This window comes from Danio aesculapii, chromosome 19 (assembly GCF_903798145.1).
Source record: "Danio aesculapii chromosome 19, fDanAes4.1, whole genome shotgun sequence".
In the NCBI taxonomy this organism is placed as follows: Eukaryota; Metazoa; Chordata; class Actinopteri; order Cypriniformes; family Danionidae; genus Danio; species Danio aesculapii.
In genome coordinates, this window is record NC_079453.1 from 16,818,997 (window position 1) to 16,845,688 (window position 26,692).

The following is a 26,692-nucleotide window of genomic DNA, read 5'->3' on the forward strand; positions in this document are numbered from 1 at the left end:
GTCTTTAAATGTAGCTCATAATTATTGTTCATCTAATCTAGCAATCTAAACACTTATTTACATGTTTGCCAAATGATTTCATGCTGCAGACAGTCTGTACTACGTTTATCTTCCATGCAACATTACAAAGCCTGTAAAACAGACAGACAGGAAGTAGACTGGCTTACCTTCCTCTTTCTAAATGTGAGGAGGGTATGTGTTAATGCAAAAATGGAATAAGAGGGTTTCCTAAAACAGGCACATGGGGGTGGGAAGCTCCATGCTATATTGGCTGAAAGAAAGAAGGCACTTGAAAGCAATTTTATTATTTATGTATTTCAGACTATATTACAACCAAGAACCCTTAATACTAGACAGGACAACTGGAGTTCATATTTTAATAAAGGAAAAGGCTTTAAATAATCAGTTTCATATGACTTTTTCATACAAAAAAACAGAAATGAATCAATCTAATCTTAAAAAATAAAATACGTAAAAAAGTACATTGTATGTGCCAAAATCCTTAGAATACCAGGTAAAGATCATCTTCCATGAAGACACTTTGCAAACTTCCTAAATAGCCTATCAAATAGAATTTCTGATAATAGTAATGTGTTTTGTTAATTTTAATGTGCACAAATTGTAAGGCAGTTTTGTCAGTAATTACATTTTTTAACTCTCAGATTCCATGTATGAAATAATTCTATATGAATTATCTTAAATTTATCCAAATATATCCTGTCCTAACAAACCATATATTAATACAAATTCAGCGTTTAGCTGATACATATATACATTTTCAAAATTGAGACTTATTGCTGGTTTTGTGGTCCAGGGTCTCTTATATTGTAAATTTGACATATTTGTCACGAAGCAGGCCTACATTTACTTTATTCCACCATAAATAGCTTTTATCTTCACATCTTTATTATTAGTTAGCTCAATATTACATCCTTTATTTGTTATTTTTACTGGATTGTACACACGCACACAGGCGACCTTTATTTTGCTGATACGTGTTTGAGTGTCATTTTGCCAACTTTAACAAAACGTAACCTAATCTCTGTTTTATTTGCTCTGAAGTGTATAATGTAAAGTCTGTAAACTGATTGTTTGAAATAAAGTTGTTACTTAATATGCAAAATTCTCTTTCTCCCCCTCTCTCTCCGTGTGTGTGTGTGCGCAGCAGTAGCACTTCCGCTCGGAGAGACACGCGCGTCCACGGATACACACCGACACAAAGAGAGGTACACAACCCTTCTAACCTTACAAAATACCGCATATTTATGTAATACTTACATTAGCGGTGCGTTCGAATGCTTGTATTCTCGCCTGTATTTTGAAAGTCTGAAATTTTTGTCCATCGATGTTAAATGAAGACTGAACTCGGACAACTACGGGACTGACGACACATTTACTGTTTTTCATCATATTCATTCAGCGTATTTGTAGGATGGGGTAAAGTTTGAGTTTAGTCAACTCGATGGCGATGCGTGTTTGTGCTTTACCTCCTTAGGTTTAATCTCGTGTCGTTGATCGCGTGTGTAACGTTACGGATTCGGTTCTATCTGGCTCAGCGTTACGTTTGCGTGTATTAAAACACAAGCGATGGATATACGTCTGATGGTTTAGAGGTGTTTTACCAATATTTCGAGCTACAAATGCGGAGTGATTTCACCCACGATATCGCAGTGTTGTTGATGTAGTGTTAAAGGTCAAACACGCGCCAGTAGTTGATGCATCGATACAGTAGCATTGCCTACCGTTTCGTCGTTATAGAGAAACATTGTTACATTTGTCCTCCCATACGACACATACAATCAAAGTGTTTAACATATACATTCTTTATTTTCTCACTGCAGTGTTTGTGTTTCACTCTCACGTAGATCGGGATGTCGGATGAGGACTCGCGTGCAAGCTCTAGTTCATCTTCCTCCTCTTCCTCCTCCACCCATCAGCAGCAGGAGAAAGACACACCTGGAAAAAAGAAAGACAGCAAAGTCAACATGAGCAAGACATCCAAACTCCTCTCCACAAGTGCAAAGAGGTGAGGAAACACCATAGCTTGGGCTTTGTCTTAAAGCCAGAGTTGCTCCTGGACAATGAATGATTCAGTCACAGATATGTACAGTATACTGGATTTAGAAAGGCTTTCATGACATCGAAGCATCATATGGAATTATTTCACAAATTTAGTAAGCCTAGTCTTTCATTTTACTAGGTGCAGCAGGGTTAAATCAGTCCATTTGAATAATTTGCAAATGCAATTATTTTAAAATGGGCACATACACACATTACCTATCTAGCTATCTTCTATTATCTATAGCTATCTATTAGCTATCTACACAATATCTTCTTTAGGGTTGAACAGAAAAAAGAAGCTTCTAAAGGTTTGCAACCACCTCATTTATTGTGAAATGTCTCTTTAATTAGGTTGGCTGTTTATGTATTATAGCATTAACATTGGTCAAATATTATGTATGAACTAATTATACCACACTCTTTTGTTGTGCTGTGCTGATGCACGCAGTAAAATATTGCTCAGTAAATCAACATCAAACGTTTTAATTTAATTGACCATACACATTTTTTTTTTGATATTGATGAGATCGAATAAACTGCTAATGCAGACCGACCTAAAATACCTTAGCGCATTGCTTCATGTCAACAAGTGGTGTGTTGTTTGTCCTTATCTTACTTTTTTGAGGGCTTCCCATGACTATTTGTGGGGGTTGTGTCTTCAGATGCCAGTTTTCATCCTTTCATCAACCAAAAAGGCATATTATTAAACAGAATGTTACACAATTACATTTGTTGGTGCCTTAATGTCATGCTATTATTTTGTTAAAGTTTCTTTTGATGTTTTGTGCAGCATCTTTTATATTTTAAGGTTTTTACAAAAATTGATTAATTTAAATGTAGAAAGAAAATACTAGTTTATAGATTGTTGCTTTTAGACATTTTTGGTCATGTTCCCAATGCTGTTTTGATGAAACCGTTGTTATTTGGATTGTTTTAACTGTTATTGGATGCCAGTTCAGAGTTAATATTCATGGAAATCATTCAGTCATGTCTTATTTCAGGATTCAGAAGGAGCTGGCTGACATCATGTTGGATCCCCCACCCAACTGCAGGTAAGGAAAATGCTTTGGATCTCTCTGATATCTTTTTCTGTTTGCATTAGTGAATCCTTTGGTTAAAAGATCAATAAGCAACAAACATACAATAGTTATATAATTAAATTCATGTGGGCCCACAGTTGGAACTACCTAGAAGTTTAAATACTACCTTGAAAGACCTTGATTAGCTTGTTCAAGTGGGTTTGATTAAAGCTGGAGCTAAACTGTGCAGTACACCAGCCATCGAGGACCAAGTCCTGGCATACAAAAATAAAAATGCGGCTGGTCAAATTAGTACATCTTAGTTAAGATTTTGTGTACATAAGAAAGGTCTGTTGTCAGTAATGTCGCATATAAACCCCCATGTTCATGTGGGTTTTCTCCGGGTGTTTAGGTTTACCTCCACAATCCAAAGGCAATGCACCCATGTTATGGGTGAATTGAATAAACTAAATTGGTTCTAGTATATGAGTGTGTATGAGTGTTTGCCAGTTCTGGGGCAGCTGGAAGGGCATGCACTGTGTAAAACATATTCTGAAATAGTTGGCGGTTCATTCCGCTGTGGTGACCTCTGAAATAGAGACTAAGTCAAAGGAAAATGAAAGAACGAATATTATAAACATGTAAAAAGTTGTGCTGTTTTAAATAATGTTTTTGTTGCTTGTTATTTGTTTTTTTTAAGTAGCGGTGCTATTAGTAGGCTTTGGATTTAGTTTACATTATCTCATATATGTTTCATTTGGACCTGATAAAATGGGATTTTTATTTTAAATAGCTATGTGGCTTGGAAAAAGAATGTAAATAAAGTTGACCATGATTATGACGTAGTGCCTGTTGTTGGTGTCCCGAGGGAAAATCATCTTGCCTACACCAACAACAGTTCATAAAACTGTGCTCAGCTCATTCTGATGCACTGCTGAAAGCTTTCATTATCCAGGTTGAGTTTCTGGAGGAGTTTGAGCTCACAGAGCTGGGTGCACCTCTGAAATGGTCTAGTGTACTCAGACAATGCTCCAAGTGAATCGACGCTGTTTTTCAGCCTCCATAAAGCACATAAACACCTTCATTTTCACAATAAAATCCATATTAGCCATTTAGCAACGAACCTACAGTCACTGGGCAGAGAGAAGCCCTGCCCATGACGCAAATCAGCGTCTGTTCTGAAGTGAATTTGACGCGCGAATGAAGAGGATAAACTCAAATGTTCACGCATCTATTTACGCGCGAATAGCACGATTTATCCGTGCGTTCCGCGTCTGGTGTGAACACAACATAAAACAGCCAAAATTTTCTGTAATACTGTTCCCTAAGGTATGAGTAAGATTTTTTTATTTATATTTTTTTGTTTGTTTTTATCCAAAGATGCGGTTTTAAATTGTCAAGAAATCTGTGTTTTTGAAACTAATGAAGACAGCAGAAGTCAATGATTTATTAGAATTATTTAGCCTGACATGTTAACTGCTCCAAAATATTATAAATCTTTCAAAAAAAATAAATATATTGTTTTCAAAGGGGGAAAAGGTTTTAGTTTTTCTTTTAAAAATTAAAAAAGAATATATTTTAGAGCAGTAATCACAATACCGTGAAACTGTGATATTTTCATATTTTTATATAAAAGAACTGCTATAATCCATATAACTTTTTGCAAGTTATGTTTTTATTTTAAAATGTACACATAATAACCTAGCCTATATTATCATTACAGTGAAATTTTGAATGAGATTTTGCATCAGTGGATGTTGCAGTAAGTTATTTCTGTCATAAAACTTGTCAAATTGTCTTCCAAGGAAGTCTGTTACTCCGTCATTTTGCTTTAATAAGTTTGAAGTGGAATTACAATGAAGTGAAATGAGTTGGGTGTGTGAGGCAAATCCTGCTTTTTAGGTTCATTTGTGTAACAGTCAGGACAGATAAAACTGACGGTTGGCCGTTGGGTTTCATCATTCAGCGTCTGTCCAGCTAGTTGGTTTGATGTGTTCCAAACGTTACTTCTAATCGTGGTAATCTTGTTGGCCCAATTCAGCATGTCAAAGTCAGCTGAATAGAGCGCTCTGACTGGTTATATAACCATGAATCAAGAGAATGAGTGTGATGTAGTGAAGTGACACAACAAGTAAACAATTCAAGTGGAGAAGGAACACAAAGTAGCCGGCTGTAACTTCTTTACATTTCTCAAATATTTCCAAACGAAATGGATTATTAGATTGTCAGACATATTTGGAGGAGCGAATCCCTTTAGTGGTGAGTGATAATTACTGTGATAATAGTACTAAATGCTGCTTTATTGAGGATTTGTATGTGTGCATCGAAAGTCCCAATTTTGGTGTTCTGAATAGGGTTGTGTACCGAAACCCGGTGGCATTATAGCACCGGTACCTTTGTAACCAGTATGCACCGGACCGAATCAGCATATGAATTTCGGTGTCTAATTTTGGTGCCACTGGTGCTCGTTTCCACTGACTGGTACTGTACGGTTCAGGTCTGTACGGGACACCTTTATCAGGCTTGCGTTTCCACTACCAAGGGTACCCTTTTGGTGGGCGTGGTGTATGACAGAAAGTTTCAGTCGACGTCATTTTCGCTCGAGAATATGTCTACAGTAAAGCTGTACGGGTCGCTTACATATCACATGAGAAGCACTTCTCACAAAACAGATGCTTTATACACAAATACTTCTGTATAAAAGTTTATTACTAACTTTTCTATGAACAGGGTTTGATTATAACTGCAGATCGATGACAGATTCGATGAAATAGCCTACTGTAACGTCTGTAATTATATTAAATAAATAAATGCAACATATATAAACACATACAGCCCCTTACAGTCTCCGATATGTTACCATTTTCAGAAAAACTACACACAGCATACATTTAGTGCTTATTTAGTTTCAAAAACAACACAGCAAAACGAAATATAGCCTACAGTCAGTGTAAAAACCTCTCATCTGTGTCTGTAATCTTCAGCAGCACATGTAGCCTCTGTTAGAGAACAATTCCATCATTCTGAGTTCATATTAGTCCAAAATGTGATAATAACAATAGTAGTCAAACAAGGCAGTTTGTTCACATTTGCTGAAAAAATAATGTGCTCCTTTTTTCCGGCTTCTACCTTGTTTTTTCCACGCTTCACTCTCGCGTTTGTCAGTGTCTGACAGGATAGGGTTTCTTGTGCAAGCAAGAAAGCGAAACCGCTCGTGCCTCAGACTGGCTCGTAAAAAAACTACAGGGCACAGGGTAAATATGCTCTTCTTCTTGCCTTGTGGCTGTTCATCATGACGACGACAAGGTCTGTTTGAGCCCGGGTCGACCATGGCTCGTTATTATATGTATATATAATTCCGCTGTAATATCCCGGCTCGTTGGCTGCGTATTTTAAACATGGCGGGTTTTTTGTTTTCATTCTGACTTGTTGCGTAAGCGAATGATGCCTTTCTGTAAGCCAATAGCATTTAGCTGCACGTCTAGCTCTGCCTTTTGGTACCCTTTATCGTGTTTGGTACCCTTTCAAAAAGGTGCTGAAAAAATGGTATGGTACGGTTTGGTTCGAGTTGTTTAGAATGAAATGTTTAGAGATGGTGTGACAACGCGTACCTATGTGTGCCTTTGATGCACCCCTTGATGCTTCTTATGGCCTGTTTCCATTGAGTGTTATGGTACGGTTCGGTACGCTTTTATGGCCGTTTCCACTGTCAAAAGGTTTACCGAACCGTACCATAACACTCAATGGAAACAGGCCATAAGAAGCATCAAGGGGTGCATCAAAGGCACACATAGGTACGCGTTGTCACACCATCTCTAAACATTTCATTCTAAACAACTTGAGGAATACAGACAGGCGATGTCCCTCTCTCGTCTTGGGCTTGTCCCCTCTCTCGTCTCCCGCAACGGCCCGCACTCGCATTACATTCGGGCCTGTGCACGCTTACACCATCGATGATGTGCTGTTCAATAAGCGCTTTCGCTCAGCGCAGTGGAGATTTCTTTAGTTATATTGTTTGCAGTGACACGCATTCAAATATTTTAGGAGGTTTGCTGAAGGTGCAGCTGCCGTGCAGTAAGGGGTTTGCGTCTTTAATAATCTACAACAGATTGTGTTCATTGAACAGATTGATTAATAAATCCATATGAAACAATCCCATAAAAGTCACGTCTTGTCTTCAGTTTCGGGCTCTGGCGTGCTTTGCAGTCACACTGTAAGCGTACCACGCCAAAGCCCAAGTGAACCGCGCTCTGGCACACCTCTTCCAACCGGGCCAGGGCTGGCCAAGTGAACTGTGCCTGAGCCCAATTCAGAGCACTCACACTTCTCAAACGATCAGGGAAATGAGCCTGGGCACGGTTATGATAGCATAGTGTAAGTAGGCCCTAAGAGTCTAGACTACCATGTAAACAGTGATTTAAAAGAAAAATAAAAAAAATGTTATTTATTTTTAAAGATTTTTATTACCTAAAAGGACCACAGACACCAGCGTCGCGAAATGGTGAGTTTTTTTCTTTCCATTCAACGTGCAGTATCAAATTCCATTAAAAGAGCACTCTTCCACCAGTACTTACTTAAAGGGGTGGTCCACTATGATATTCTATTTTAAACTTTAGTTGATGTGTAATGTAGCTGTGTGAACATAAACAGCATCTCTGAATGTAAGATGCTCAAAGTTCAATGCAAAGGGAGACCTTGGTTTTTATAGAGTTAGCTTAGCAAAGCCTACAATAAACAAATTTTGGGGACTACAAAAAAACATTTCCGGGCCTGTGAGATCACAAACGTACTTTTTACTGCGCACACACACACTGCGCAGATAAGGGGCGTGGCCAGAGACGCTGTAATGTTACAGCAGAGAAACGCTGCTATTTCCACAGAGCTTCTTTTGTTTCTGTATTTGGGATTCCAAAGGACACAACACAAACACAGAAGTGCTTACAGTACAATATTAATTGTGTTCCAGAGAACTATAAAATACATGGCAAGCATGATTTGACAAAACACAGCTTCCAGAATCTCTCCCAGTTCAGTGCTGGATTTGGTTAATATCTCCTCAAACAAGGAGCAGCTCCAACAAGCAGAAGCTGTGAACCACAACCTGTAAGTGTTTTTATTTGTTAAAATTGATCATGACATGTACAGTGTCTTAACGGTGTTGTCGCAGCGATGTAAACAACTGGAAATGCTGTTTGGCAAAGCTAACAATTTAGATACAAATTCATATTTATCAGTCAAACCGCTGCAAACAAACAAACACACAGCACACACTTCACCAGCGCGTGCAGTGTCTCTTTATGCGTTTGCGACTGTGCGTGTCTCTCTATAGGCAACTTTTCCATGCGTTTTACATCTCATATTATGAACTCGCTAAAGATATGTGAATGATTGATATTACTTACACATGCATATTCTGAATATATGTGAAAGATGTTGTGTAATGCGTTGAATTAAAAAATACAGAAGAGCTCGCCTAACTCGTGTTGCAGCAGAAAAATAAATCAAGGCTCACACAGGTCGCATCCCACATCTTGTGCTTTATTCTTCTGTCATCAGTGTCACTGTACATTACAGAACAATAACTTAATCCGAGCATCAGAGAAAAGGAAACATCTGTCCCGCGCACATGCGCTTCTCGTGTTGCACGCGTCTACAGACAGTTCACACACATAGACACAATATGGCGATCTCTCTTAAAGGAGCCACACCCCATTTTCACTTGTTACAGACACAGATTTTATTTTAGAGAGCGGGCATAATGTTGACTGACGTGGTGACGTGGAGCCAATTTGCGAATTACAGCACATTATGACAGATGACCAATCAGAGTCACTTGAGGGCGGGCTTTTCGGAGGAACTAGGAAATATGACAGTCGTTTTCATGTTAGCTGAGTAGCTGTATATAATCAAAGTGAGATTTATGAAAAAAATAATGTGATTTCCTTAGAGTGAAACATGAGCACACATTGCTTTGCATCTTATAAAGACAACCAAGCCTTAAAATTACATTCTGGACCACCCTTTTAATGCACGCATCAAATACCTCAGTTTGTCATGGGAGCATGAATGAAATAGAAAAATTTAAAGACGAAAAATTTTAAATGAAACACCTGAAATTACATGAAACTCTGGAGGAAACATGGATAGCGTGGTGACATCATAGGCGGAGCATGTGTAAGGCTGGGGAAGGCTTAGCCTCCCCCTGGCCAGAGACCACAGAGATAGCAGCAAAGAAAAAAATGCATTGAAAACATGTAACGGGTGTAAGTGGATATGACGGGTGCATAATATGAATGTAATTTAATGTTGATGATTAACACAACACTTTAGCTATTGTAAGTTTGTCAATCAAATTTAAAGTCCCCCTTCGCACAAAAATGAAACTACCCAACCCCGCACGCTGCACTGATGAGCGTTTATTACTGGAGTTCGCAACAGCTCTGAAAACCAAACCAAAAGTGCTGGCCAGCGGACTATTTTGTTTTGCTGGTCAAGGACAGAAGTAATAAAATGACAAATGAGTATTACGAGAGAGGTATTATATATTATTCTGGTTTAATTTGTTTTCAGCATTAAATTGGTAGTTTCATTGTAACGTAGTCTAGACTATATTGTAGTAATCTTGTTTAGGCAATTGTTTGGAGTTTTACATTTTAAAGGTCAAATATTTATTGCTGAATTACAAGTTCGGTTTTCGATTGGCCTCAAAAAAAAAGAGAATGATTTCATATTCTCGGGGCCGGCGCATCCAGAGGCGACCTAGGCGGCTGCCTGGGGTGGCAGAATAGTGAGGGCTGCATCCGCCATGATGAATTTTCAGCTTTATTACTTCTGTCTTCAGAGTCACACAATCCTTCAGAAATCGCTCTTATTAAGAGTAATAAAGTTATTACTGGTAATAGTAATAAAAGCAACTAGTAGTAATAATTTAATTTGAAACTGCATACAGTAAGTAATAATTAAATTTTTAATAAATAAGTATTTAACAATTTTTTTATATTTAATAAATGCCGCCTTGAACAGAATAATTTTAATTAAATTTTTTAAATAAAATTAATTATAATAAAAAAATAAATGAACTGACCCCAAACTTTTGACCGGTAGTGTAGATCAGGTGGGAGAGTTTAATAAAATAATTTAATGCGCGTGTTGAATATAATAGACGTTTGTTGATAGGCGGTGCTGTTGTTAAAACCTCTTCTTGGTCGGTTGCAAGTCTTTTTAAATGCATTAAAGGGCAGTGCATATATTAGGCTTACTCTGGAGTTTGTTCACCCTCTGCCTATGGGTGACATAATTACATTAATCAATCTATGTACTATAACATGTAAGACGGGATCATGAAAGGAACATTCAAAAAGCAACTCATGTAAACACCCTAATCATATTACTGTCTTATTCAGATTAAGGCAAATCATTAGATTACTGATAACCATGTAAACATAGTCACAAGCCCAAATCCTAGAAAAAAGTAGTTCAGTATTTTGGTGACAGCCTTTCCACAGGTTAATAGTAAGATAATGTAATTTTATAATGCAAATCTTAAATTCCTGCTAACCAACTAATGATCAAAGGAAATATATTAATGTAATTCAAATATACCAAATACAAACTGAACTACACTGTTCCTATTTACTATGACCTTTTATGTGAAGCTGCTTTGACACAATCTACATTGTATAAGCGCTATACAAATAAAGGTGAATCGAATAAATTGATGTTTACTTTAAACTTTAATTATATTGTTCCAGTAAAATAATTTTTTTTAAAGATTTTGTTAAATAAAAGATTTTTCTAGAGTCATCCACCATAATTTTGTTGCTCAAAAGTATTAGTTTTGGCACCGGTACTGTTTTAAAAGTATCGATTTAGCACCGGTATCGAAATAACCCCAAACGATACCCAAGCCTAGTTCTGAGTGAGAAAACTGATACTCCTCCTGCAGTGCAGAAAGACAATTCCTCTTACACAAGTGCAGGATGCATGCTCTAAGTTAGTTGCTGCCTTTTTGGTGTGTTCACGTGAAGCTTTTTGGTCCACACAGAACCAGATGTGAGACAATGCAAGGTGACGACACTATTGTGTTTCAGCAGTACTAGTTGTTTGCTGTCCGCTTGGTGTGAACTGGCCTAAACTCACAGTTTTAGTTACCAGTAGCGGTGGAAAGGTCAAACTTTATATCATGATACAATTCTTAATTTTGGTTGATACAATAAATTCTGACCACGTTATAAATAATATATATAAAAAAAAGGCTCAGAAAAACTGTCCAGAACACCCACAAAGATTGCCTGTACAAAGATGATTTCACCTCTGACTAATTAGGTGTGTTGACTTGAAGTAGCTTCACAGACATGTTGCTGAGAATTGCCTCTCTTATTTGAAAACAAAGCTCTGACTTCTACTCCCCACTTGTAAATAATTTACAGTATATACTTGTACATACTTGTACACATGTGTGTGTGTGTATATATATGTGTGTGTATATGTTCTGATCATCATTAAACTTGTGACAATGTGGTGCTTCTCCGCAGTTTAATGATGTAGAAGGAAGAGCGTGTGTGGAGATTCCGACGCGGTAAACAACAACAGAGGAAACATGGAGGAAAGTGGTCAGTCGCCACAATTTGCTCCCACCAGACCTGAGATCTCTCTCGTACCCGCACATTCCTCTGAATGGCGGAGAACATCATACAGCATATAAACCATAAGCGCAAGCTGCGATGATGGCCCTGTCCCACCTCCTCCGCCTCAAAATCATTTTAAAGTTGGGCGAACTTTGTATTGTAACTTTTGCTTTTTGTCGCTAATAATACACTCACTGCGGGCTACATGTAGAACAACTTTATTCTCTCTAACAACACCAGTGCGCACACAGGCAAAGGCTACATCAACTACACACACACACACACACGCATCAGGGCCATACCATTACGTTAACTGCGTGGGGGTAAATCTGGACTGAACCATTCACTGCTTATACTACGCTTCGCATATTTCGCAGAGCTATAAACAAGACCGCGTTTATGCATGGATTGATTGTACAGAATTGGGCATCAAAACCTGACTGTAAACGGGGCTTATGTTTGTGCGGGGTAAATTTATTAATCCTTTTTTGACCTAACGTACACTGTAACGTTATGTACTGTTTCGATGGCTTTAAATACCAGGCTAAGTTGATACTAAAATGCTTTAAGGTTAACAGTAAATGATGAAGTTTACCTCACATTAAACTTATCTTATATAAATGTCCTTATCCTTGGCTGCATTAACAGTTTAGCTTTCATGTTGTCTTCACATTAATGTTATAGTCTCTGCTCCTGCTGACCCTGGAATTAGGAGACCATCAAGCAATCCATTTACACTGGCAGAAAAAGTTAAAAAATGAACAAAGAAAGGAAAGATGAATGCCACAGGGCCGTTGCAAATTTTATTGTTAAAGGTTTGCTGCCTTTTTCTACTGTGGAGAAAGATTAGATTTACTGGATATGCATTTTTCAATGCCTAGAAAGGAACCAAAAACATAGTCAAAATAAGTCCATGCGATATAAGTGGTTCAATCATAATTATATGAAGCTGCAAGAATACTTCTGTGCGCAAAGTAAACAAAAATAACTTTATTCAACGATTTATCCATGGTAGGATAAGAAAGCTCTTGGATTAAATCCAAAATATCTTCATTTGTAGATAATTAATGAAAGAATTTCAATTTGTGGGTGAACTAAACCTTTAAGCAGCAGTAAGCCTCACAAATACTTAAAATTGATTGACTTAAAACTGCTTGAACTTTATTTAAACTGTTTGCACTAATATATTGTGTTAACTACACTTTGTTCATTTTGTGCTTTTGTTCCTTTGTTTATTGGTCTTAGAGATAAGCCTGCTGTGAAAAGTGTCACAAACATCCTGAAAAAATAATCTTGTTAAAATATAATTCTTAAAATAAACTCGTTCGGAACCGGTATCGAATTCAGGGTATCGGTATTGAAAATTTTGGAACGATACCCTGCCCTACTAACAGGTGCTTGATGCGTGAGACCCAGCAAACTGGATGTTTGGCTTTACTTTACTTCAGGATGCATTAATACTGCTCTGTAGGTCTATTGGACACATTTATAAATATACCTAGCTAATCTAATAAATGCTGGAGACATACTTGTTACATAAACGCACTAATATTTGAGGGGGCGTGCAAGAAGTTTTGTGCTCGAGCAGAGGAAATCGGCGCGCAAGCAAAGAGATCTGCATGTTGTAGGCTATTACATTAATGCGATCTCGACTTCCAATACTGCGCTCATGACATTTGTCATTGAAATAGCGCCACAGGTAGTTGGTAGATCTGTGTAAAACAAAGGCCTGCCGCCACAGCTGGAAAAAATCCTAGAGGAAACACTGAACAGGAATGCATACTAAATTTACTAAGCAACAATGTTAAAAGGGGGGAAATTTGTTTGTATATTAGAAAAAAAGAGAGCGATGGGGTTCATTTAGCACAGAAAGAAAGGACAAAAAAAACACACTGGTTTGGAAAAAAATTAAATAATGATGAAATTTTTTTTTAAATATAAATCATGACAGAATCTTATTTTGTAATTTTTCACTCTGTGTTACAAAATGAAAGTGGTGACCAGTGTTGTGCTAGGTACTGAAAAATAGTAACTAGTTACAGTTACTTCATTAAAAAAGTAACTCAATTACTTTATCGATTACTTAAACCAAAAAGTAATGCATTGCTGTTAAAGGTAATTTTTGAGTTACTTTTCAAATAAATATTTTTAATGCCCTTATAATGTCACTTAAGTCCTGCATGGAGAATACACTGTTGATCAGATTCACAGTTTTAATTAATTTGCATTCCCACACCAGCAGTACAAATATGAAAATATCACAAGGTTATAAACCAGCTGAATAATAAATTCAGAAACTCACAGCATTTTTCTTGACAATACAATACTATACATTTAAATAACGTGTTCTGAAATATAACAGAATCTGTCACTGTGTCTACTAAACTAATCAATAGTAGTATTAGTATTTAATAATAATAATGTTAATAGTCTCTCACAGACACACACTCTGCCCACCTCACGCGCATTTTGTTTCTCTGCTTTCGCTTTACTTTTGTCCAGTCTGGTGCCTTGCACGTGTCTTCTTTACAGTGGTTGGATGGCATCCACTAATCCCACAATGTATCGCCACTGTAAACAGGAAGATGTAGGCTAGACTGCAGCCTAAGTTAATTAATTTGCCAAGTAACGGACAAACACATCATATTAGTTAATATTTTTCAAAAGTAATGCATTACAGTATTAGTTTCTGTCAAAAGTAAAATAAAAAAAAATATATAAAAATATATAAAAGCTACATGAGTTTTGCAGTGATAAGCAATACAGCCATTCAGAATAAATGTGCACTTACTCCAACGTGGTAAGGTTTATAATCTAATAAACATCTTAAACCTCTTTAACATTATTAAATGTGCATGCTGAGTCACTGATATGTGTTGGCTTGCATTAAAAATTCACTAAATTACACTAAAGTTGAATTTCAAATTTTATTTTCAAGATCTGAGGTGAACTCTCTGCTGCTGCTTTCAATAGTATGGCTATAAATGTCTAGTAAAATGGCATTCAAACTAACATTATTATCATTTGTCACTGAATAAAGCACATGAGGTTTACCTGAGGTGATCATTGTCAGTTTTCTGTTGTTCAGTTGCAAGAAATAGTTTCAAAAACATTAATTTCAGGTGTTGGGTAGGACAAAAACCTTCTTTTAATATGGAAAATGTTCCTTCTATCGCGTGCCACTGCTTTTATTTAGAACACGATTTAAATCAGCCCTTTTTGGTGTAGTCAGTCTGGCAACCTGCTCTTCCATGTGTTTTGAACCAGGGGTGCAATATCTAGCTCAACCACTGGGTGTCATTTACATACTGCACCTTTAATCAACATTCTGACATTGTTACATGCTTTCCTTCTATATGTTGCAGCACAAGAACGTTAAAGAGCCCATATTATACATGAAATAGGGTCATATTTAGGTTGTAAGGGTCTCCAACAACAGTCTAATATGCAAGCAAGGTCAAAAAACACTTTCATGGTCTTATAATCTGCATTTATTTTTACCTAATTATCCCAGCGACTCCCATATGATTCGTTCAGCGATTCATTTGTTCCCAAACCCCTCCTCAGCGTGAAGCTAATCTGCGCTGATTGGACCGATGACAGCCTGCTGGATTGGTCGACACGGACAAGGCTTCAGCGCCAGACAGTGAAATGCCCAGCAGCTAATCAACAATATAAAAGTAGTCACAGTGCATACACGCTTCATAGTGGATTTTGGCTGCCAGTGGGTGAATGTAAATACAGACGATGGACTAGAAAATACAGACGACTAACTATTTTATTGAGCAAAAAGTCCAAGAACTGGCGAGGAGATCTCCTAGCCCGTAGCAGTCTACTTGCTCTTTTCACACACACACACACACACACACACACACACACACACACACACACACACACAGGGCCGGCGCGTCCATAGAGGAGACCTAGAGCGGCAGAATAGAGAGGGGGCGGCGCTCAGTTATATCCGCGAATCGCTCCGTTATATCCGCGGCACTCAGTTATATCACCAAGTGCCTACAAATTCAACCACGACACCCCCCGGTCCTCATTTTACTAACGTTTTCACTATTGGGTTGAGGGCGGCGTGATGAGGAGACACACACACATTACCCACAGAGGAGACACAGAGAGACACACACACACACAACACACATTACAATTTTCCTCGAGGACACAACACACACGCCTAAAGCGCCAGTTCATCTTGCTGGGTGCAATTTATACACCTCACCTCGAAAACTGAGCTCCATCCGTAAACAAAGCGGCACGTTTTCAACGTGGATTTACACGCGATATGAGAATATAAAGAGTTAACCTGATACAGTACACGCGGCTACAAGTAACAAAACACAACTAAATACATAATTTGCAAACTAGAGTAAATGAGGCAACAGTTTTAATCGCACGTACTTACACTGGTGAAATGGGGATAGAAACTGATCCATGATGCACTGATCCATGTTCTGACAGTCTTTGCTGATCCTTCCTTTAACAAACTGATGAAGTCTTCTTTGTAAGCATGTAATTTCCAGAAGCACTCGATCTGCTCAAGGCTGGGCTATATTGCTGATGTTTCATCTTTGATTAGACTGTCAATAAAATCCATCTTCACAGCATGACTTCATTCCACCTGTGTGTGTGTGTGTGCGTGTGAGTGAGTGACTTTTTTTCTGTTAGTGGGCGGGGCCGCAGGTTTCAAATCTCCCGGGTTTGTGCGTGCAACTACTTGTGTTTCGTAGCCGCGTCATCACGAAACACCTAATGACTCGTTATCAAGACGACTCGTTTGAAGCACTATGAGTCGACTCTTTTATAGACGAATCAATAGTTTTAAACACTGTACACTTTCAGATTTAAGCCTTAGCTGGATATTTCACTTCACTTAGAGCTGCGTTACACACTACATGGAAGGGCATTTTCAAAAACCCATAATAAGGGCTCTTTAAATAATTTTTTTTTAAAAAGCATGATGTATGAGCAGAGGGAAAAACGCGCATGCATATTGAGTTTTACTGGAATCTTTAAACCGATACAAACATTTAAGCATGCGAGTTAGCAGCATTAACTGTAAAACAGATGCTGTAAACCTAAATAAATTAACAAAGTTAGATTGTAGTTGCACTGTAATTACACCAACAAACACCTACAAACTAGAATGCATCTGCGTTTGATATGAGGTGTGAGAGAGACTGTGTCAGCCGGCAGCAGTCATCCATACTGTGAAATTGTATATTCCAGTCAAATATCAAAATAAAAAAAAAAAAACACCCGCATGAACCCTTCGGTAACGGTAGCAATAGAACCGAATGTTTTATTTCATGAACTATACTCTTTCTTATATTAAGGTTCTCAACGGCAACCCAGGTTCAATTCCCATCTCGAGATCCTTTGACAATACTCAACCCCCCCACCCCCCTGCTCTCTCTGGATCTTTTTTATTTAGTATTGTCCCAAGTAAGATATTTTAGGTAATTTTAACATATAGTTTTCACTCTGAGGTTGACTGAGGGACTAGCTATTACACTGATATTAAAAAAGACTCACTGATGATTTTGAAGGAAACGCAACACTTGAAGAGCCAGGGGGTGAAAACTTCAAAACAGGATGAAGATGTGCAATTTTTTTTTATTTGCTGAAATATCATTGTTTTCCATTTAGTACTGGCCTTTAGAGTTAACAGAAAATGCTTGCGTGTTTCCCAGAAGACAAATTGAGTACTATTTATCTTATACCTTGTTTTCACCCATTAGCTTTTAATGCTGTGTATTTCCTTCTGGAGCATAAGAAGGATTTTAACTTTTTTTAGTTGTTGTGTTATAATAAGTAAATGATAAATTAATCAATCAATAAGAAACTAAAATAATTGTTCAAATGATCGTAACCAGACCTACTAACCAGACCAGACCCTAAACTTTTCTCAATGAATTCAATTTAAATGACTTCACACACTTTTTCCATGCTGTTTTCTCAGCCATTCCTGTGGGTTTTGTGGAGTGCGTATGAATAATTTCGTTCATTGACAATGATTATCCTTATCAGTAATTGTCAATTTTATCGATTAGTTATTTCAGCCATGAATAAGAGTAATGCTCTTATCAGTATTTATTGTCACAGTAATGTCCATATTGCAGAAATTTACAGTTCTGGAATTATAAAAGCATGCATAGAATGACGCTGTTCAAAAAAGGTGAACATGACTAAAACAGACATTCTATAATCATGATTACAATCTGTTGAAAATTGTATTTATTTATTTTTTTTATTGATTTAAGACTTTACTCATTTGGTAGCCAGTGAGAATATAAAAGGCATTCTGAACTTTAACTTGTTTATTAAAATTGCTAGAAAAGCAGGTGATCTCTGTCTTGTCTGAATTTAAGAAAAGAAGCCCAGTAATTACCACACTGATAATGATGACATTTCACCTAGTTTAGGATGAAATGATTAGTATGATGGGGAAAAATCAACCAGGTTTTCTAATAATATTACCAAGTGGCAAAACATGACATTGACCTAAATGCCTATGCAATTCTCTTAATGATCTTTGAGCATGTAGTGATCCACTTTGTCAAACACAGCACTAGGAGATGTTTCCTTGGTCTGATGCAAGGAGCAGGTAACTTGTAAAGTGCAGTTTCTAAACTATGCTACAATGGGGCATTGATAAAACCACTGAGTGGTACAGTACAGTATGCTTTTATGGCCATTTCCACTGTCAAAAGGCGTACCTTTTGACCGTACCGTACCACTTTTTTGGCACCCTTTCGAAAGGGTACCAAAACACGAGAACCAAAAGGCAGCCGAATGCTAATGGTTTACAGAGATGCGTCATTTGCTCACGCAACAAGCCAGAATGAAAACAAAGGAACCGCCATGTTTTAAATACACAGCCGAGAGAACAGCATACTTATATATACATATAATAAGGAGCCATGGTCGACCCGGGCTCAAACAAACCTTGTCGTTGTATTGATGAACAGCCAGAAAACCAAAAAGAAGAGCAGATTTTACCCTGTGCCCTGTAGTTTTTTTACGACCCAGTCTGAAGCGCGAACGGTTTCGCTTTCTTGCTTGCGCTCTCCGCGCGTCTATATTTGAAATAACAAACTTCTTGAGCTCATGATAACAATGTGCACTTGAATAATGACATGCTTTTGAAACCCGATCCTGTCATAAACTGACAAACGCGAGAGTGACATGCGAAGAAACAAAGGAGAAGTTGGAAAAAAGGAGCAAATTATTTTTTCAGCAAACGTGAACAAACTGCCATGTTTAACTATTATCATCATCATCTTTTGGACTATTATGAACTCTGAATGATGGAATTATTTTTTAACAAGAGGTTACATGTGCTACTGAAGATTAAAGACACATTTAATCATTAGAGGTCTGCTCTGACTGTGGGCTATATTCCATGTTGTTTTGAACCTAAATAAGCACTAAATGTATGTTGTGTGTAGTTTTTCTGTAAGTGGTAACATATCGGAGACTGTAAGGGTCTGTATGTGTACATATATGTTGCATTTATTTACTAAATATAATTACAGACGTTACAGTAGCCTATTTCGTCATTGATCTGCAGTTATAATCAACTCGTTTATAAAAAAGTTAGTAAAAAACATTTATACAGAAGTATTTATGTGTATAAAGCATCTCTTTGTGAGAGGTGCTTCTCATATGATATGTGAGCGACCCGTACAGCTTTACTGTAGACATTTTCTCGAGCAAAAATGACGTTGGCTGAAACTTTGTCGTATACCACACCCATCAAAAGAGTACCACTGGTACCCTATTAGCAGTGGAAACGCATGCCTGATAAAGGTGACCCATACTGTACCAGTCAGTGGAAACAAGCCAACAGATATTTACATTAGATGTTGCCTACGCTATTGTTGCCTGTTGGAAGGAATGCGTCAATAGAGCTGCCATTTTAGTACAGGGTAGAGCTCCTTTGAAATGAATGTTGGACCAAGGTGCAGTGGAGGACTGGCCATCCAGAGCCAGAGATATATACATATATTTATGATCTGGAGTTTTCCCGGTGGTCAGTATGCTAATATATTATCAGTGACTGTATTATCATCATTAGTAATGTGATTTGTTGAGCAGAAAAGTTCATAACATACAAAAGTGTAAAAAACATGTTGTCTTGTTTGCTCGTTACTCCACCCGTACGCATCGCAAAAGTCCAGCAACTCTTTAGATTGGCTTTACTCTAGTGTGGTTAAATGACAATTGTTCTGGGAGCACTGTACAAATGTGGCGGTGCTTTTGACTCATGCTCAGGGTCCGTATGTGATATCTAGTCTATATATCTATGAAACCAAGGCATTGCTTTGTTAGTGCGCACATTTGAGCAGACACAGCCATTATAGCCATATTTTAGACATTAACCAGATTTGAAAATGGTCTGTTATTTTACAGCTTTACTGGGATTTAGGATTATGTTTTATGAGGGTTTTGGGACATGATGACTAGGGTTGGGCCGATAGACGATGTCATCGTACATCACCGATGGCCGATAGACACCACCATGCTGAGCTGGCATCGCGATCCTCCGCCCCAGTCACAAATCAGCTCGCAAAAAATACACACTAAGGCCCTGTTTACACTAATACTTTAAAAATGGCATTTTTGAAAGAAAATGATCCACTCCACTCTGGCGTTTCATCTAACATTTCTGAACAGCCCTCCATCCCCACTACCGACATCACGTGAACACACACACACACACACTGTTATGCGCTTGAGACAGTGGGTCCAGGCAGTCAGCGGGTCAGTACACTGCTTCAATCTTTCGCTTTTATGCTTGTACTTGGTAATTTTAGCGAAAACCTCAGATATTGTTGGTTGGTTGTGCACCTTTTTTACCAACCAAGTTTGTCGATGCCATTATAACCACACAGATCACTCTGCATATTCTTGACCGAGTCCTGCGGAAAAACTGATTGACAGGTGGCAATTTGTGTGTAACTTTATTAATTTATGATTTGGTTATGGGTAAAACTATGACCATGCGGGTCAGGTAGTTGAAACGGTAGGCTACAAATAAATAATTTATTCATTAATTATTCATAAATAATATTAATTCGCTGCCTATGACGACGATGCCATAGTCCATCACGGTGTTTCATATTAGACATCTTACGATATCAAATTGGTCGACATCCCCAACCCTAATGATGCCGAGTTAATAACATTGAGAAGTGTCTTTTCTCCTGCCAGATAACATTTTTCATGCTCATTTTATCAACTGTCAGGTGAAAACCATGAAGCCAGTTTAGAAGTTCTATTCTATTTTTATTGCTGAATTTCATCTGCTTTTTCATCTGCTCTGACCTCATATTATTTGTCTCAAGGCAAAAAGGAGGCATTGCAAACCCTCCAATTTCTTCTTGTCTGTGTCTGTCTGTAGATTGTCATTTCAACATTTTTGTGGAACAAATAGAACTTAAGACCTTCTGGATTTAAGCATGCTTAACAGGTCACATTAACTTTAAATCACAAAAAAAGTTAAATCTCAAAGGAATTATCGTATCAGAAAAATGTAAACTTGCTCAAGTTAGTTGAAGCTTGCATTTATTTGTTCATTTTAATATGTTGATTTGCTGCTCAAATGTCAGTTAGAAAATAGTTTAAAAAACATTCTTTTTTTGCATAGTTGTTTTTGAACTGTCAAAGATTTATTTGAAATATTGAATCAATTACTCTCTCCAAAAATGTTGACATTTAATCTTTGCTTTATGTATTTTGAATGATGTAATCAATGATGGGAACTGAGCTGAATGACTAGCTGAATGTCAAGCAGCTTCAGCTTTGTTACTCTTTGTTGATTGTGGATTACTGATTCTTTGCAGAACTAATCTCTTTCTTAAGTCAATGGCTGTAACAGCAGTCTGATGAACCACTAATAACATCTAAATAGTGTGCGTGTGTGTCTGCAAACATGTGGCTCTTGTGTGCTGTTGTGTTGTGATGGTTCTACTGTAACCGTAAGCCCAAGTGGAAGTTATACAGGGCTGGTTTGATCCACACTTCTCCTGGGTGCTGCACTCAGGTGTTGACACAGGAACACTTGTCTATTTTACAAGACATAATGAGCACATTTATACTACATTATGTAGCAGCTGTTTGTGCAACACTTGCAGGTTTGCAACCCAAGAATTATTAAAGATAGTTTGTTTTCATTTGACTATCAACTACTGCTTCTCTCTCTTTCTCTCTCTGTACAAAGCAATTAATAACAGAACACAAGAAATGCCATTATTCAATAATTTCAACATAACATTAGTAAGGATATCAAAAAATTGTAGAATAATATTGAAATAAATTGAAGCCCACCTGCAGAATCACTGTAGCCTACTGCTTGAGAATCCCTGATCAAGGCCATGCTGCTCAATTTCATCTTTGCTTGTGTTCTTAGTGCGGGTCCAAAAGGAGACAACATCTACGAGTGGAGGTCCACTATCCTGGGTCCTCCAGGTTCAGTGTATGAGGGGGGAGTGTTCTTCCTGGACATCGCTTTCACTCCAGACTATCCCTTCAAACCACCCAAGGTAAGAGCTTTTTTCCAGATCCTTGTTACAATCAATTTAATAAATAGTAACAAAAAGAATATAAAGTTATGTTTTAAATAAATGCTGTTCATGAGAAGAATTCAGAACACAAGTGTATTACAGTTTTAATCTAACAAATGTAGGAAATGTACGATTTGTGTATGTTTTTCTGATTGAATTTCACAGAGACTGAGATGGCAGAATGCACAACTTACTTGTTTTTATTATCTGAATTCAATCAAACCTGGGTACATGCCCAAAGGTGCTAGTGTGAAAACCCCCTTAATGACAGTGGTCCTGTTTTCTTTCATCAGGTGACGTTTCGCACAAGAATCTATCATTGCAACATCAATAGTCAGGGTGTGATCTGTCTGGACATCCTGAAGGATAACTGGAGTCCAGCGCTTACCATCTCCAAAGTGCTACTGTCTATCTGCTCTCTGCTCACAGACTGTAACCCTGGTAAGTCACACATCCGTAAACACACTTCAAGCTTATCAGTACTTGTTAGTTGGTCATGTGCTGATGCTCCAGTGTTTTTCAGTATGTTGGAGTTTAAGCTGTTTGACCTAGACTAAAGCTGAGGCAGTTACAGGTGTGGGCAGTTATGCAGCAGCTTAATGCTCATGTATGAAACTGCATACAAACAACTTCATCTCATAAATGAGCTGTCTGTTCCTTTCAACTTGTCATATTTTCTGCTTTAAAAAATTACACTTGACTAAGTCATTGTATTTGTCACATGTATTTGAAATACATTTCACATGTATTTGATGTAACTTTAAAAAACAGACAAGTTTAAAAACATTTACAAATTTGATAAATTCTGTAAAGCTGTGTTTCTTAACCATGTTCCTGGAGGACCACCAACACTGTTCATTCGGGACATACTTGTTTTTTACTGTGTAACTTGTGCTGAGAGCTGGACTTCAAAGGAAATTTACCACTGATCACATCCCTGTACTATACTCGCATGATGTGCAAGACAATCGCAGCTTTTGCTAAATCAGAAATGTGATTTTATGTCTATATCGTTCAGCCCTAATCTGAATCTGAGACATGGAAAATGTGCAGAGCTGGTGGTCCTCCAGGAATACGGTTGAGAGAAACTGCTGTCATTTTTACATTCCATTGCTCTACCAATGATTTTCTACCCAAGCATGTATGAAAGACAATTTATAAACGTTATTTTGAAACCACTTATGACCAAAGGTTTATATGAGATGACAAATTGGTCACTTGAGATTGACAAATTTTGGTCCCCGGGTAGATTGGAGGTTATTTATCATATATTGAACTGAAAAATTTATGTAATGTTTTAATGTAATTTTATATGTAGTTCATTAGTTATAATCAGTGTTGGGTAAGTTACTTAACGAAATAGATTACAAGTTACTGATTACTACTGGAGAATTGTAATTTGATTACTAATTACTTGATGTAAATTAATCCGATTACTAATTTCTTTGGAGTTACTTTTATAACCTATAAAAATACAAAATAAACTACAGCTCTTTCAGTAATTTAATATTCACTGCAAAACATTTTAATGGGTTTAACACAGCAGATTGACAAATTCAAAAGATTTAAAGAGTTCGTTGAAAACTTAAAATTTTCTCATTTACTTGATCTTCACTTGTTCTTGTTATTTGTCACAAAAGAAGACATTTTGAAGAAAACTGGATGCCTGTAACCATTGACATTGGTAGCAGCAAGAACACATAGCCTACTACTGTAAACGCTCAAATGTTGAATACGTGAAATCTGGAATATGCAAGCATGTCTCCCAATAAAAAAAACACTGCAGATACGCTTCTCTTCAAATTTTCAGAAGTTACCTTTATTCCTGTTCCTGCACAAAATTTACCTAAACAATTTATCCTGTTTAGGGTGAGTTGGGCCGCTGTGTTTTTTTGGGTGCCGGTGTCCTCCTTGGCAACAAGTATTGTCATGAATACTTTCTGTTCAAGTGCTTGAACAAGTTGCTGGTCGAGATAAAAGCAGTGGAAAGTTCTTTATAGACTGGACAGACTGCAGTTCACAGTGATACTTGTTTTTAAGCTCAATGAAATCAAAGTAATGTCTGTATTTCCATTTGAAGAAGCAAGCACTCTTGCCAACAACTATTTCATCTCGAGTTTTCCAGCAGTTTTAAGGGCCATGAAACCCTCCTATCTCAGCAGGGTGTTTTCACACCTCTAATTTCAAAAAAGTCATAAGTGGGAGTGGGAGTGTTGGGGAGGCAAAGAGGGAAGGGTTTGAATAAAATGGGAGTTTCAGTTTGGGCACATGCTAAATTTCACAGAGGCAAAACGACACAGACACAGGGGAGAAAGACAGTGACTATGTTTACATCAGTAATCAAATTATTTGCTCAATTATTAATTTGTCGACTTTAACTGCAGTTTGGCACTTTCACTTTCACACAGGAATCTTTCATGTTTTCCCCCTGTGACAAACGAAATATTGGATGCAAGGAACTGCTGGAAGAGTGTAGTTTTATTGGAATGTTTGATGCCGCACGTCATATGGGAGAAAAAACTCTGCATTTCTCAGTAACTTAGATGCACTCGGTAGGTAGCATCAGAAGCAGTGTGTATAAACTATCCTTTCACAAAATGCAGTGAAAATCCTACACGACGGTAATTGTTTGATTAAGATGTTTACATTCGAAGAGCAGCAATTACAGCGGATCTGTCAGTCCATAATATTGTAGTGATATTATTGTAAACTTAGTATCTAAATCATTTTGAGTAAGGTATGTCTTTAAAAACTGAAAGAGTACTGCTGACGATACTAACCAACTTCTGAATAAACATAAATGAAGAACACTAATCACACACTCAGCAAATCTGTAGAGACAGGACAATCAACGCGAACTGGAACCACGTCATTTTTAAAAGAAGACAAGTGGCAAATCCAGATTTCATCATTTCCAGATGCGAAAAGCTCTCGGGTTAAAAAATGTTCCTCATGAACGTATTTATGTTGTGTGTTAGCAGAGCACTGTTATCCACACTTGAGACCAGCTGCGCTCTCATAGCGGGAAAATTGCAAATTTATAAACGCAACACTGATGACCCATGTCTCCAAACAGTTCTTCTTCTTCCACTTGTTTTTAATTACAGTTGGCAACACAACGTGGCACCTCTCTGCCGACTGAACACTGTGACATGTAAAAACAGTCTTTGAAGCTATCATGCGTATTAATTAAGTTGCACCTCATTCACAAAAGAGCGCGCTGATTGGTTTGAACCAAGTCTCTCATGAATTAATGCTGAAAGCTCAGACGTCACGTTGTACTCACTGGTACAGACATCCAGTCTACACGCTGGAATTCACACAATGATCTAATCGCTGTGACGTTGCTTCAAAAATTCGTTTCAAACTGGAAAAGCGAATTTGCTTGAAATAACGCAACAACAACAACCAATTTTCACTTTTTTTTGTGAAATATATGTGTCCTAATTGTGTTTTTAGCAAAGTGGGACATATATTTTACTGTCAATATCTCAAAAAATGTGTTTTGGTGTTTCGTGACCTTTTAAAAGCAAATGTTGAAAGCTGAAAACGTGATTTAAAAAAAAAAAGAGAGAAATATTGTTTTCTAAAATCTATATTTGTAACCAAATAATGCAATTACACTGACTTCCTTAACTGTAATCAAATTACACAAATTAATGTAATTCGTTACATTAGTGCGTTCCCCAAAAATTAAAATTAGAATACAGTAACATGTTACTGTGGAATGCGTTACACACAACTCTGGTTGTAATTATTGAAGTAATCATTGTATTATGTTTTTATCTATAATGATAAAAAAATACTGCTTTAGAAGTAAGCAATGCATGTCAGTAGGTTTTCATGCAATGCTAGTGATTGTTGTTAACCTAAAGAAACATGTGACCATTCTTCTACAGCTGATCCTCTGGTAGGAAGCATCGCCACGCAGTACACAACCAACAGACCAGAACACGACAGGATAGCCAAACAGTGGACCAAACGCTACGCCACATAATTTTCTCCGACTGCAGAGTGCTGCCTGTAAGACATCTGTGGGAAGGGGTGGCGGGTCTAAAAGAGGAACTGGGGTGAATGGGATCCATAGGGTAGAAGATACAGGGGGGGTTTTATGATGGATTTTCAATTTTGTTTTATCTTTTCTTGGAGTACTTTTTGTTGATTGTTTCCCTTGGCTCTAGTAGCATCATGATTTGACAAAAAAATGGATCTTAATGTGTTTTCTTTGCCGCCTTGTTGTAAATTGATCTTATTTGAAGCTTTTTTCATCCTTGTCAATTGAAGTCTCAGCATGAGCCTACGGCACGGTTGTTTCATGTATGTATTTTCCCCACCAATATTAAAGCTGAAGTTGGCGTATAAAGTTGCTCAGTATTTTTTGTTTTTATGCAAACAAAGATGATGCAGA

The 26,692-nt window shown here is 37.5% G+C and overlaps 1 protein-coding gene across 2 annotated transcripts; it reads left to right on the plus strand.

The window, feature by feature from the left end:
• Positions 1–1,149: 1,149 nt before the first annotated feature.
• ube2e1 (ubiquitin-conjugating enzyme E2E 1) lies at positions 1,150–26,647 on the plus strand. 2 transcript variants are annotated; one of them, XM_056480141.1, is made up of 6 exons: positions 1,150–1,226; positions 1,842–2,026; positions 3,063–3,113; positions 22,131–22,263; positions 22,578–22,725; positions 26,184–26,647. In XM_056480141.1, the coding sequence occupies exons 2-6, from the start codon at positions 1,872–1,874 to the stop codon at positions 26,279–26,281; spliced, it is 585 nt and encodes a 194-aa protein (XP_056336116.1). In that variant the 5' UTR covers positions 1,150–1,226; positions 1,842–1,871; the 3' UTR covers positions 26,282–26,647. The 2 variants fall into 2 exon arrangements, with proteins under 2 accessions (XP_056336116.1, XP_056336117.1); XM_056480142.1 differs by having other exon boundaries at positions 1,160–1,226; positions 1,866–2,026.
• The last annotated feature ends 45 nt before the right edge of the window (positions 26,648–26,692 follow it).